Below are 13,379 nucleotides of genomic sequence, written 5' to 3' on the forward strand. Positions count from 1 at the left end.
ACTGGGCTTTCAACCTCTGGTTGACACTCCCTGTAGTCCAGCCTCCTAGTCTGCGGAGGGGATCATTATTCCGCTTACTCTGACTTCTGGATCAGCAGAGGTGGGAAAGAAGTGAAGACCTTTAACCACAGTGTTGAACTGCTTCCAAAGGCCCAGGGAATCTGTGGGCCTGAAATCCAGTAAAGTCAAACAGATGGCCAGGGGATCTCATCACTTGACTATTGGCCTGCTTCAGATGGGGACTCAAAGAGTGTCAGAAAGCTGTGGGGAACCCTAGCTTGCTGGTGCTGTCTCAATGCAGGAGGCTAAGATAGATCCTTGGGGGCCCATGACTGGGTTCTCTGAGGGCAGCATGACCCCATTCAACTATGCAAAAAGCCTACAGGAATGGAACCTTGCCAGTAGGTGAACGAAGGAAGCTTCCACCAGACTCTTCAAACATAGGAAGAAAGAAACAAAACATCACTAATTCAGAATCTGTGATGATTCCAATAGGGCCTGGGCAACATATCTTATCTTTCCTTCTGCTTATGTAGACAGTTTTGCTTAACAAGAGTTCCAACTACTTAAGAGAAAAACTATTTTTGAAGGCCTTCCCAGGACTGCAGAAGCATTCATCAAGCTACAGACACTAATATTAGCTCTCCTAAATTCAATTTTAAGAGGATTTGGGGGGAGCCTACTATGTGCCAAAATCAACCTACTTTCTAGTTACTGCGTGCATTTTCGTACACAAAATCACATTACTTTTCAAGTATTTTATATGTTGAACTTGTTGCTAATTTGCTCTGACTTCCTGTGTCTTGGTTAATTCAAAGAAGAGTTAAAGATACTAGGTGGGTTAATAAGCTTCACCAAGCACACTCAGAGGGCTCTTGTGCTCAGCAGTGAGTGCTGCACCAACTTCCAAGCACTATTTCGACCCAGGCTAGGGAGCAGACAATGCATAGAACCGATAGGGATAGAAAGACATCAAGTTAGACCTCAGAGAGAGTTTCCCATGCTGCAGTTTTCCAAGGGAAACCAAGAATATCCCTCTAGGAAGAGATGAGCATTTTTTCTCTGGATGGGAAAACAGATCCCTCTCGGACCAGGGGGAAGACCTCTTGGGGCAGGGGTGATGGAGGGGTTATGTCAGGATGAGGCGGAGGCAAGGAGGGCTGGATGGTGGGAGCTAGGGCCTCCTCCCTGATGGGGACCTGGAGTTTGCCAGACAAGTTTCACCCAGGCTGTCCCCCCTGCAGTGTGCAGCAAGGGAGGAGGGGTGTACCCCCGAGGAGACCACAGGAATGCCAAGCAGGGAAAAGCCGCCCCGAGCCAAGGGCTCTGGCAACGAGGATCCAATATCGGAGGGTGACTCCAGCCCCCGAAACAGGAGAGACCGTGAAGTATGTGCTCTGCTTCCCAACCAGCAAACACAGCAAATAACCAATTACTCCAAATAGCTAACAGATTTCGGCTCTGATTCCCTCTCCTCGCCTCCCCTGTGCTTTCACTTGTCATTTGATGGGCGATTTGTATTTGCTCTGAGAAAATGAGAGAAAGAATGAGTCACAAAGGAAGGTCCAGATTACACTAGTGACGGGCATCAAACCTCCCTAATCAGAACTAATGGGAGTGGGGGGAGGCCAGGCTGCGCCGGCAACACTTCTGATCAGGAGATATTTTTAAAGAAGTACAGTTTTGTTACTTTCAAGCTCATACAGTAATTCTTGCTAAACCAATATTGCCAAATACATGTCCTTAGGAAACCTACTTTAAGGAAAAGATAAGTGTCTTCCTAATTAGCATATCTGATCTGTACAAAAGTACAGGTAAAACCATGAATGTTACTAAAGTTAAAATCCTACCCCCTTCTAACTCTCAAGTTCAGAGGTGCAACCATGAAGTTCAGAGACAAACTGCCTTGGATGCCTTCTGAAAATGCTTCCCCACTTAGGAGCCACACCCTGTAATTGATTCCTTTGCTCAGAAATCCTTTGCTTCAACATCTCAGAATAAATTGTGTCAGTACTCACGAGCTGCAATAAGGCATCCCGCATCCCCCCAAAACCTGGAATTAAGGGAAATAGGGCTCCCCTTGGAGAATCAGACCATGAAATAACTTCATAGTCAGTGAGAGCAAGGAGAGGCAAAATCATCTCAATGGGAAGAATGCCTCTGACACTAAGCCTTAACCATAAGTGGGAAGAATGTATTAATCCAGAGAAAGAGTATATCCATGAAGAAAGGTACTGATCAGGCCTGGAACAACAGGCAAACAGGAATAAGGGGAGCTTTCTTCTGAGAGGTGTCCACACCAGCACCATCAGGGGAGAGGGAGCCTAGGCTTAGGGACTAAACTGCCTCTACCATTGGAGATGGATGTGTCAGGCCGTCTTGGTCAGCTGGCACTAAAGTTTAAATTACAGAACTATCTCTGCTCATTCTGATTTCTCACTCTTACCAATCACAATTTGCCTTCCCATTCACTAAGCCTACAGGGAGACAATGGGCTGGACCAGCCACCAAGGTCACGTGCCCCAGGTAGGTATATTTCTCATGTAAGTTTAAGCATCTACCTAGGCATGAGAAAACTGACCCAACGGATGTGTAAACCCACAAGGTTAAGGATTCACTCAGCCCTAAAGTAACACATTGCCTGGTGGGAGAGGGTCAACTCTCCATTACTTTAGAAATTCCTATATAGGAGTTCATTGGTAAGGACAGCAGCTCTGGCCTACCCTAGCTAACCCCTGACTATCATAACAAACATAGAAAATAAACTCTTCAGCCCAGAAGAACAGCCCCACGTAGCTGCCTGTGATCCTAGTTTCCTTCTTCTTTCTCCCACTCTGCTGGATTTCTAACTAGCATCGTGTAGCTATTGCAAAACGAAACTATTTCCTTCTTTCTTTTGTCTGAGTTTGAGATTAGAAGGGGCCATGAATTTATGGAAAGAATCTAGCTGAGCTCCCAGTACTTGACAAGCAAGGATTTCTCTCTGGAAGGATAAACACAAGAGAAAAAGAAGATATTAAGGGCAAAAGAAAGAAAGCGATCTGAAGACAAGACAAATGTCTCCCAATGCTAAAGAGTTGAGTAAAAAACAGAAGAAAACAAATGGCTCATGTATATATATAGGAAATCTTAAGAGGAAACTGTAAACAAGAAATTATAATACACAACCCTGAAGGAGATAAACCTGCATGACGAAAACCATGACTTCAAATGTAAACCTATAATAAAGACAAGGATTTTGAGCAAAATAACAAAGTAGACAACCGGAGAAACCCTCCAAGTAAGAACACCTAAATTAACAGACAAGATATCTTTAAAATCCATTTTAAATGTATGGCTGAGCTGATGAGAACGTAAAGAAAATCCTTAAGGGCAAATGAGAAAGGAAAAATCCAGAGAAATAAGGAGTCAAAATGGATACTAACTAGGGGACCCAAAAAGCCACACGCTGAACATTTAGTTTTAAGTGAATCTGAGTTTATAGTGTCTTCAGACATCTGGTAAAAGTAAAGACATAAACTCTCTAAAAGAATGTAACTTCCACCCAGGCCCCAAAGAATTCTCAGATAAAGTTCCAAGGAACATGAGTTCACAATCAAAAATAGTGAAACACATAAGGAACTAGGCACCATGAGCAAGTGCCAGCTAGAGCTAACCAACTGCAGAATCAGACAACAGAAGTCAGAATAGTCAAAAACAAGGCTTTAAAGAAAAACTGTTTAAAGAAATAAAAGGCATTAAAAGTATGTCAAAGGGACAGGAGACCTTCAAAGATAAACACACACAAGCAGATTGGGGAAATAAAACTTTTAGAAATAAAAATATAGTACTTAAGACTAAAAACTAAATAAATAGGGTAAAGTAGCATATTAGAAACCACTAAAGATTGAGTGAACTAGAGATACATCTTCAGAAATTAGCCAGAGTACAACCCAAAGAAATAAATAATATGAAAGAAAGTTTAACAGACATGAAGAATAGACAAGGTCCTTTCTACATCCAATCAGAGATCCAGAAAGATGGGAGAGTGGAAATCTGTTACATTTCAAGAGATAATGGTTGAGAACCACTCAGAACTAATAAAAATAACATCTTTTAAAAATTAAACTAATTTTATTTTATTTTATTTTTTCTTTGAAACAGGGTCTCACTCTGCGGACCAGGCTGGAGGACAGTGGCACAATCATGGCTCACTGCAGCCTTAACCTCCTGGGCTCAAGTGATCCTTCCACCTCAATTTCTCGAGTTGCTGGGACTACAGGTATGTACCTTAATTTTTTGTATTTTTTGTAGAGATAGGGTTTCGATACATTGCCCAAGCTGGTCTTGAACTCCTGGGCTCAATGATGTGCCTGCCTCCGCCTCCCAAAGTGCAGGCATGAGCCACTGCACCCAGTCAAAACTAAACTTAACTTTAAAATAAGATTTTTTTAAGTCCTCAGATTTAAGAAAACAACGGCACAATGGAAGCCAGAAGAGAGTGCTGACAGAAATAACTGTCAGTGAAACTATTATCTCCAAAATAGGGGTGAAAAAATATTTTCAGGCAACTAAAAAGTGAGAAAGTTTATAATGAACTGACCCCAATTATAGGAATTTGAATAGGCTCTGCTTCATGAAGAAGATGGCAGATATACAGATATAGATATAGATGTAAATGTGAATATACTAAAAGAAAAAAATGATTACTTAAAATATAACAATGCTTTAAAAATGTAGGTTAAAAAGATAAAACTAAAATATTGTACAAAAACTTGCAAATTGATAGGTGATTAGAGTTAAAACAGTCTAAGTTCCTTGTAATATTCTAAAGAAATATATAAATATCAATTAAATTTAGACTTTGCTAAGTTCAATATGCATGCTAAAATTTCCAAACTAATCACTAAAGAATTAGAAACAATGTATAATTTTGCAACTAAAACAAGGAGGAGGGATGATAAAAGAGGGAAATTTTTTAATCAAAAAAGGGCTGATAGAGATACAAAATAAGCTGGCAGAAATAAATTCAAATATATTAGTAAAGATTGTCAGAATGCAGTAAACACAAACAGAATCTATTTGCTGCTCACAGGAGACACAGCTAAAACTTAAAGACAGAAAAGTTAAAAGTTTAAAGATGGAAAAAGCCATACAAGGAAAATACTAACCAAAAGAAAAGTGGGGTAGTTATATTAACATGAACAAAACTGACATTAAGAAAAACTCATTAGCAGAGATTTTAAAAGACAGAGATGGGCAGAGGCTTGCTACATATTGTTAAAAGATTCAATTCTCCAGGAAGAAAAAAGAATTCTCTATAAAGAGAGAAAAATATAAAGAGCATCAAATACATCAAAGTACGTAGAATTATAAGGAGAAACTGACAAATATCACATCAAAGCAGAATACTTTTATATCTCTCTCAGAAATTGATAAACCACACACACAAAAATCCAAAGAAATGCAGATTTGAACAACAATTAACAACCCTGTTCTAATGCACATTAAATATAAAAGACATTTGGACATACACATTCTTTTTGAGCACTCACAGGACAGTTACAGATGTAAACTAGACCATAAAGCAAGTGTCAGGCCATTTCCAAGTATTATATCATTACACACAGACTACATTCTCTGGATCATAGAGACCATTCCAGTTAACCTAGAAATCAATAACAAAAAAATAACTTAAAATATAAGTCAGTAACTTCCAAAAAACATATTTTTAGACAATTTTAGTTGTCATAAATAAATAATAAAAATCAGAAAATACTCAGAATGGAAAATAACAAAAATATTACTTGTCAAAACCTACAAGATACATAAAGCAGTAGTGAGAGGAAATTTTATAGCCTTAAATGTTTATATAGAGATTAAAATATAATAAACTCCCCCAAAATAGAAGAAAAGAAAATAGAATAAAATAGAAGTTAATAAATTACAAAATAAGGAAATAATAGAGAAGAGCAATTAAAAATTGATTCTTTGAATAGACTGAAAAAATCTGACAAATTCTGGCAAGAATAAAATATAATCTTGAGAATGAAAGGAGGCATAACTACATGGAGAAGAAATTTTTTTGAAAAATTAAGAGGTTATTATGAAAAATGTTACACCAATATTTTTAGGAAGAAATAGATAAATCCTACAAAATTTAAATCACCAAAAGTCACTCATATAGAAACAGAAAATCTCAAAGGTCCTATAAACATTTTTAAAAGTTGCATCAGGAATTTTAAATAGTCCAAAAAAGTTTAGACAGTTTTATAAATGAATTTACCAAACATTTAGGCAACAGGCAATGCCAATCTAACGGCCTACACGACAGAAGTCATTTTATTAGATTAGTATTATCTAGATGCCAAAAGCTGAAAATAGTATGAAAAAGAAAAACTTTAAGCCAATATCATTCCAAAAAATGATTCAAAAAAAATTCTAAACTTAATGTTTGCAAACTGAGTCCAACAATGCAGAAAAAAAGATAATATAACATGATCAGATTATACTGTTTCAGAAATGCAAAGTTGTTTCAGTACTAATACAGATATATTTATCAGTATATATTAAACTCTCTCAATCTGAAATTCCTGTTATATATATTTTAGATATCTTGGGCTATCTAATTAACATATATATATTAATATATTATATAATTATATATTATATAGTAATGTAATTCACTACATAAACAGGCTAAAGGAGCAAAATTATATGATTACTTCAATGGATACTTAAAACACATTCAATAAAATTGAACAACATTCATGAGAAAACAGCTAATTATAAGGTTCTAACAGGTAACTAGGTTCACCAGATAAATTTCATGCTCAGTGGTAAAACAAAAACATTCATTTTTAAATTATGAGCAGAAAAGAATACTCTATAACCAAGCACATAGAACATTCAACTGAAGGTTCTAGTCAGTGGCAATAAAATAAGAAAATAATTATAAAGGAAAAGAAATAAAATATAGACAGAAGAGTTAAACTGTGATTAATCACAAATTATATGATTAAGTCTACAGAAAATCCAGGAGAATTCTCAAGCCAGAATAATTTATAAGAGAGTTTAGCAAAGTTTCTGGATATAAAATCTGTATATTAGAATCAATTTCATTTATATACAAAGCAAAAACTAATTAGAAAATGTACCTTAAAAAATTCAAGTAAAAAGAACAATAATGTATAAAATTACTAAAGTATAAAAGTTGTACTGGACTTTTTTGATAGTTATAAAAATTAATTAAATTATCATTAAAGGCCTCAATAAATCAAAAGATATATTATGTCCATGGTTAAAAGACAATATAATAAAAATGTCTGCTTTCCCCAGATTGATCCAGATATTCACTATAACTCTATTACAAATCTCAAATTTTTTTTAAGTTGACAAGCTGATTCTAAAACTGAAGTGGAAAAGCAAAGGACTAGAATAGCAATGATACTTCTGAAAATGAATAAAGTACTTCCTTATCAGGGATCAAGACTTATTAGAAAGCTATGGTAAATAAGACAGTGAAGTATTAGCCCAGGAAAAGACAAATAGACCAACCAAACAGAACAGAGAGCCCACAAATAGCCCACGCTTATATGGAAACCCAATAAATGGCATAACTGTCATTGCAGATCAATGAGAAAGGATAGGTCATCCTATTATGATACTAATTCATTGGTTAACTACATGAGAAAAAAAATCTCTACCTCACAGTTAACACACACACAAAATCAGTTCCAGGTGAAATAAAGACTTAAGTGTGAAAAGCAAAACTTTAGAATTTTTAGAAGAAAATATAGACAAATATCTCCCTTTAACAGTCTTTTCTAAACAAAAGAGAGAGAGAGAAAGAGATAAAGTAATAACCCAAGATACCTAAAATATATATATTAGGAATTCCAGATTGAGAGAGCTTAAAAACCACTTGAATCTAGAAATGAAAAAAACTAATCTATTATAATATCAGCAGAATTTTTAAAGAGCTGGTTCTTTGGGTGGAAAACAACTATAAAATAGATGAAATGATATGAAGCCTAATAAAAAAGGGAAATAACATAAATATATAAAATTAACAATGAGGATGAAAACAGAATAGATACAAAGCTTTTATTATAGTAATATGTACAAATGTATACCAATGTTAACAGGCAGTATCTGGTGACATCTAAGCTATCAAATTGATTGAAGAAGTACAAAATGATCAAAGAATCCCCTCCCAGAAAATGTGCTGAGCCCAGTTTCACAAATGTATACAAGACAGTTGCATCTTATACAATTATATAAAATATGCATTCCTGTAAATCTTCTATAATTCAAAACATATACCACCATTTTCAAGAAAAGAGGATGGCTATCCTGTTTATTAGCTAAACCGTAGATACAATTTCACCACCTTTTAAATTACATGATTGTCGGTCATTTTTTTTTAAATCTAGGTTTCCTACTATTACACATTTTGCACATAAAGCCAGACTATTGAAACATTTGTATCATGTAATTTCCAAATGGCATAATTTAAGTTCATAAACAGTGGCTCTAGTGTATTTTGGGGCCTTTCAGCAACAATAATTCTCATGCCTAGAGCATGTCCAAGAGCACAGAAAGTAGAAGAACACCTGAAAAAGATTTAAAAGAGCTAGTACAACCCTGATATCAAAGTGTAACAAAGACAACCTAAAAGTAATACTTATTAATAGAAACATAAAAATCCTAAGTAGTAGCAAATCTAACTCAATAATATATAATAGACGCTCTACTTAAAACTTCTTAGCCAGGATTAACAAATGCTATCTGTCCTGTCTGCCAACAATCTGCCTGAGGTCCAGAGCCACTGACTGTCCACAGCTGTTCTAGGATGCCCACTGCAGCTCCAGAAGATGAGCTGGGTGTTTGCCAACAGTTAACTGTGTTTCCCCCCAGACCTGTTTATGCCAGCTGTACTGATACAGTAATTGGATAAACAAATGATACATTCAAAACACATCAAATTTGAATATGAAAAGGAAGAGCATTGTATCTACGAAAACTAATTTGAGGTTTTTGTGTTTTAGTGAGGCTGTTTGTTTGCTTGTTTGCTTTTTGCAATAAGGTCTTGATTTGCCACCCAGGCTAGAGTGCAGTGATGCCATCACAGTTCACTGCAACCTCATCCTCCAGGGCTCAAGCAATCCTCCCACCTCAGCCTCCAGGGTAGCTGGGACTACAGGCATGTGCCACCACGCCTGGCTAATTTTTGTATTTTCTGTAGAGACGGCTTCACTATGTTGCCACAGCTGATCTCAAACTCCTGGGCTCAAGCAATTTGCCCACCTCGGCCTCCCAAAGTGCTGGGATTATAGGCATGAGCCACCACACCTGGCTTGCTTTTAATTTTTTTTTTTTTTTTTAATGCTGAAGATCAAGTACAAGTGAGATAACATAAAAGGTGGAAGGGCATCTTGAACTCTGAGGGGACTCTACACTCAGATTTTTTTGGCAAGTATCGTTAAGTTCTCATCAAACTTTAATAAGCATAAAGCTAAAAATCCTAGATAATACATTTTGGATATGATTTATACCAAAAGGATGACATGACACTCAAGTCAGCACATCCAAATTCAGAAAGAGGGCTTGGCACATGTCGAATGATTGGCAAATGAAGTTACATCGATATGGTTAAAAACAAAATGTTTATGGTACATCTGTATGACTTTTAATAAGTCCCTATTTAATCAACTTTTTGAATTAGCCAACCGACTACCTATTTGATTGCATTAGGTAAGAAGGTTGCAACTGCAGTAAACTACCAATTGACCGATTTGGGTTTCTCCCAGGAATACAGCACAATTATACTATATTAACAGACAATGGAAAATAAAATTATCATCTTAATAAATGCAAATGACATTTGATAGAATTATACTTCCATGCCTCATTTTTTTTTTTTTTTTTTGTTTTGAGACAGAGTCTCGCCCTGCTGCCCAGGCTGCAGCGCAATGGTGCAATCTTGGCTCATGAGAGGCGCCCCACTGGCCCTCAGCATGGGACTTCAGGAGCATACGCTGAAGGCTAGACACTAAAGTCATCTTCCTAGAGGAATCCACAGCCCAGAAAGATGACACCTAGGGCATCCGCTCAGGCAAGCAGAAAGAGAGCCCTGCCGGGGACTGCAGGAGAAGACTGTTGGTTCAAGCAGACCTCTTAGCCCGGGAGGGGGCCAGGCAGGGTTCCTGGGTCACACACGCCCTTCACACCTCAGGGAGGAGCACAGAAAGTCAGCCTGCCACAGAGGCTGCTGGGGTCCCCTGCTCCAGAAGTCAGAGTCTAATTGAGAGATTCCCCTGTTTGCACTGGCCCATGCAGCCCCACCTAAGCCCCAGCCTTCACACAAGTAAATAAGATTAAGGTGAATCCCAGGAGGTCAATTGTTGTCCATTTGAGAGCCCTCACTCCATAGCTTTCGCTCACCCCTCCTTTACAGTGAGGCAAAGACAGGCGACTTTCCTGCTTGGGCTCAGGAAATACCTTCTTTCTTCCCTCCCACTCTTCCTCCTGTTTCCCTCCTAACCCCCTTACCCCCAGCCCCACAAGGGAAAAAAAAAGCCCACAAATAAGTAAACAATACATACATGAGGACTGGATGGAGGAGAAGCCAAGTTAGTGGGGGCCAAGCTCGACAGACCGTCTGCAAGCTACAAATGAAATGTGCTGGTTAGCAACAGGATTAGAGAATCCACTTCAGGGAAGGCTGACAGTCCCCAGGAGGCAGCACTCTCTGACCGGGTACCCTCTGCTCTTCCTCCAGGGTGAACATGCCCTTTGAAGTTGGACAAACCTGGCTCCAACACCTCACTAGAGGTGTGACTTTGGGCAAGCCCCCTGACTTCTCTCAATCAGCATCCTATCTGGAGAATGGGCCCGAAGCCCACCTCACAGGGCAACAGTGAGTATGAATGAGATAAAGGCTATGCACACCCAGCACAAGGCAAGGCACATGGAAATGGTTCAGCCAGTGCCTGACTCTTACCTGCTCTCTCACATGCCCTCCCTCCCTCTCCAACATCTGCCTATTTCAGGGACACTCCAACTCCCCAGCATCCTAACCGCTGAGCCATACCAATGCTGCTGGGCATGGTTCCTAAGCTAGAGCAGGTTTCTCGGTCTTCTCTCCTCCAGGACAAGAACCAGGGCATCCGTCATATGCCTTCCCGAAACCTGACATCAGTGGGGACTTTAGGAGTCTTATAGTCCATCCTCCACTCCATGCTACGAATCACTTTCTGCATCCTTTTCTAGGCATCAGCTCCTTGCCTGCAATCTCCCAGTACTGTGAATCAATATTTTACAAGGTGAATCCCTGGGCTGCAGCCTGAGCAAGGCCTCAGGGCTCAGGGCTGGGGGCAGGGAGACTTGTTCAGAGGCCACTTCGATACTCTAGAAGGGGATGTGGCTCTGGGTGGATGAGTACCAGGCTAGCAGGTAGGCAAGGTGAGAAGACGCATGCTGGGCAGAGGGAATTGCAAGCGCAAAGGTGGAGAGGAAGAAAGAAGCACAGCCCATTCGAGAAAGAGCAAAGGGGTCAGGAGGGCAGGGGCTGGGGGAGTGAGCAGCCAGCTGGGACACAGGGCTGCCAGGGCTGGCCCCTCATCCTCTAAGCCTGGAGCAGGAGGCTCTGGGAGGACTCCAAGGAGCCAAACCCCAGGCTGGCCTGCCTTCCTCAGCAGGAAGATCCTGGAAGACACTCTCCCAATGCCCAGAGAAACCCATGGAAGGTGAAGCCCTGCTGGGCCCTGGAGGGGCGTTTGGAGACCCGGAGCCCTCCCTGCTCTGTGAAGAGACACTGAGGGGGCCCTCAGGGCTGTTCAGAGCCAGAAGCACATGCAGGAGGGCAGAAGCAGCCCTGAGTGCCCAGCCAGAGCTGATAGATGGCCCTGGGGTGCTGGCCACTCCTCGTGTGACCCCTGGAATAGACTGGGTGAACTCCGCGTGCAGCCCCCAGCTGGCCAGAGATGGGCCTTGCCAGGCAGCAGCTCTGCCCCTCCCATTCGCATCCTGAACCCCACAGAAGCCTTACTGTTATTTTTAATGCAGTTCTTTTTTAGAAAGGTGAGAGGGAAACCGGCAGTTCACCAGAGCAAAATAAAGCTAAACATAGTGCTCCAAAGATCTGGTCCAGCTTCAGAAATTACACGTTCCCCTTTGGGACTCAGGCATAATTTGCCACTCTGGTTCTGGGAGCACGTTCCCACCTTCACGGCATCCCAGAGACTATAACCAGAGCAGCAGGCTCAAAATTAGCCCCAGCCCCAGCACCGGGGAGCCTGGGAGCCTGGGAGCCGGCCAGCCCCAGCACCCACACCACAGAGCAAGGAAACAGTCTCCTGCACACTAGCTGGCCAGGCCTAGCTCCTGCTGCCACCCCACACTCACCACACACAAAACATGCACACACAGTCAATGCACCCACCACCTCTACCCCACACACACACGCCACCTCTACCACACACACCACCTCTACCACACACACACACACACACCACCTCTACCACACACACCTCTACCACACACACACCTCTACCATACACACACTACCTCTACCACACACACACCACCTCTACCACACACACACCACCTCTACCACACACACACACACACACACCACCTCTACCACACACACCTCTACCACACACACCACCTCTACCACACACACATGCATACACACACACCACCTCTACCACACATGCACACACACACACACCTCCTCTACCATACACACCATCTCTAACACATGCACACATCTCCTCTAACACACACACACCTCCTCTAACACACACACATACCCCTCTACCACACACATCACCTCTACTCCACATACATACAAACTACCTCTACCACACACACACACCCCCACCTCTGTCACACACACACACCACCTCTACCACATATACACATACACACACCCCTTTGCCACATAAAACACACACACACAGAGTCCCACTTCCAAGCCTCTGCCCGAGCCCGTCTGCCCACCAGGACAGTCTCCCTGTCCTCCTCTGTTCACCCACCCGTCTCAGAGTCCCCTCCCCAGAGACGCTGCCCTTCTTGCTTAGCACATGCTGAAGCTGCAGGGCCAGGAGAGTCCAAGGGCTTGGTCTCCTTGTTAACGAAGCATCTCCTCGCTTTGACATCACTCATTTGAGATCTTCCCGACACCCCCTCATCCCTCATCTCTTTGTGACCAGAGTTAGAATTTCCTAAAAGTTATGTCTCTAATTTTTCAACACACACATAATCCCACCCACCTAAATTCTCCTTCTCTGAGGACTCAGAGGAGCCCCTCAACCCAAGAGTGCTCACGCAGAACGCTAGGCAAGAGCCGCCCTTGCTATACCCAGCTGGCTCTGGGGGTATCTCAGGGCCTC

The 13,379-nt window shown here is 41.0% G+C and overlaps 1 protein-coding gene across 27 annotated transcripts in view; it reads right to left on the reverse strand.

The window, feature by feature from the left end:
- The window catches only part of DYSF (dysferlin), a 231,859-nt gene that overhangs the window by 55,511 nt on the left and 162,969 nt on the right, over window positions 1–13,379 (reverse strand). For 17 of the 27 annotated variants that reach the window (XM_037736130.1, XM_037736135.1, XM_037736134.1 and 14 more), the window contains one exon: window positions 10,587–10,649. The exons of the other annotated variants lie outside the window; for them this stretch is intronic. In XM_037736130.1, the coding sequence (XP_037592058.1) occupies window positions 10,587–10,649 (63 nt within the window). The remainder of the gene's footprint in view (window positions 1–10,586; window positions 10,650–13,379) is intronic. 27 annotated transcript variants of the gene reach the window in all.

Source organism: Cebus imitator, unplaced genomic scaffold (genome assembly GCF_001604975.1).
Source record: "Cebus imitator isolate Cc_AM_T3 unplaced genomic scaffold, Cebus_imitator-1.0 Scaffold23, whole genome shotgun sequence".
In the NCBI taxonomy this organism is placed as follows: Eukaryota; Metazoa; Chordata; class Mammalia; order Primates; family Cebidae; genus Cebus; species Cebus imitator.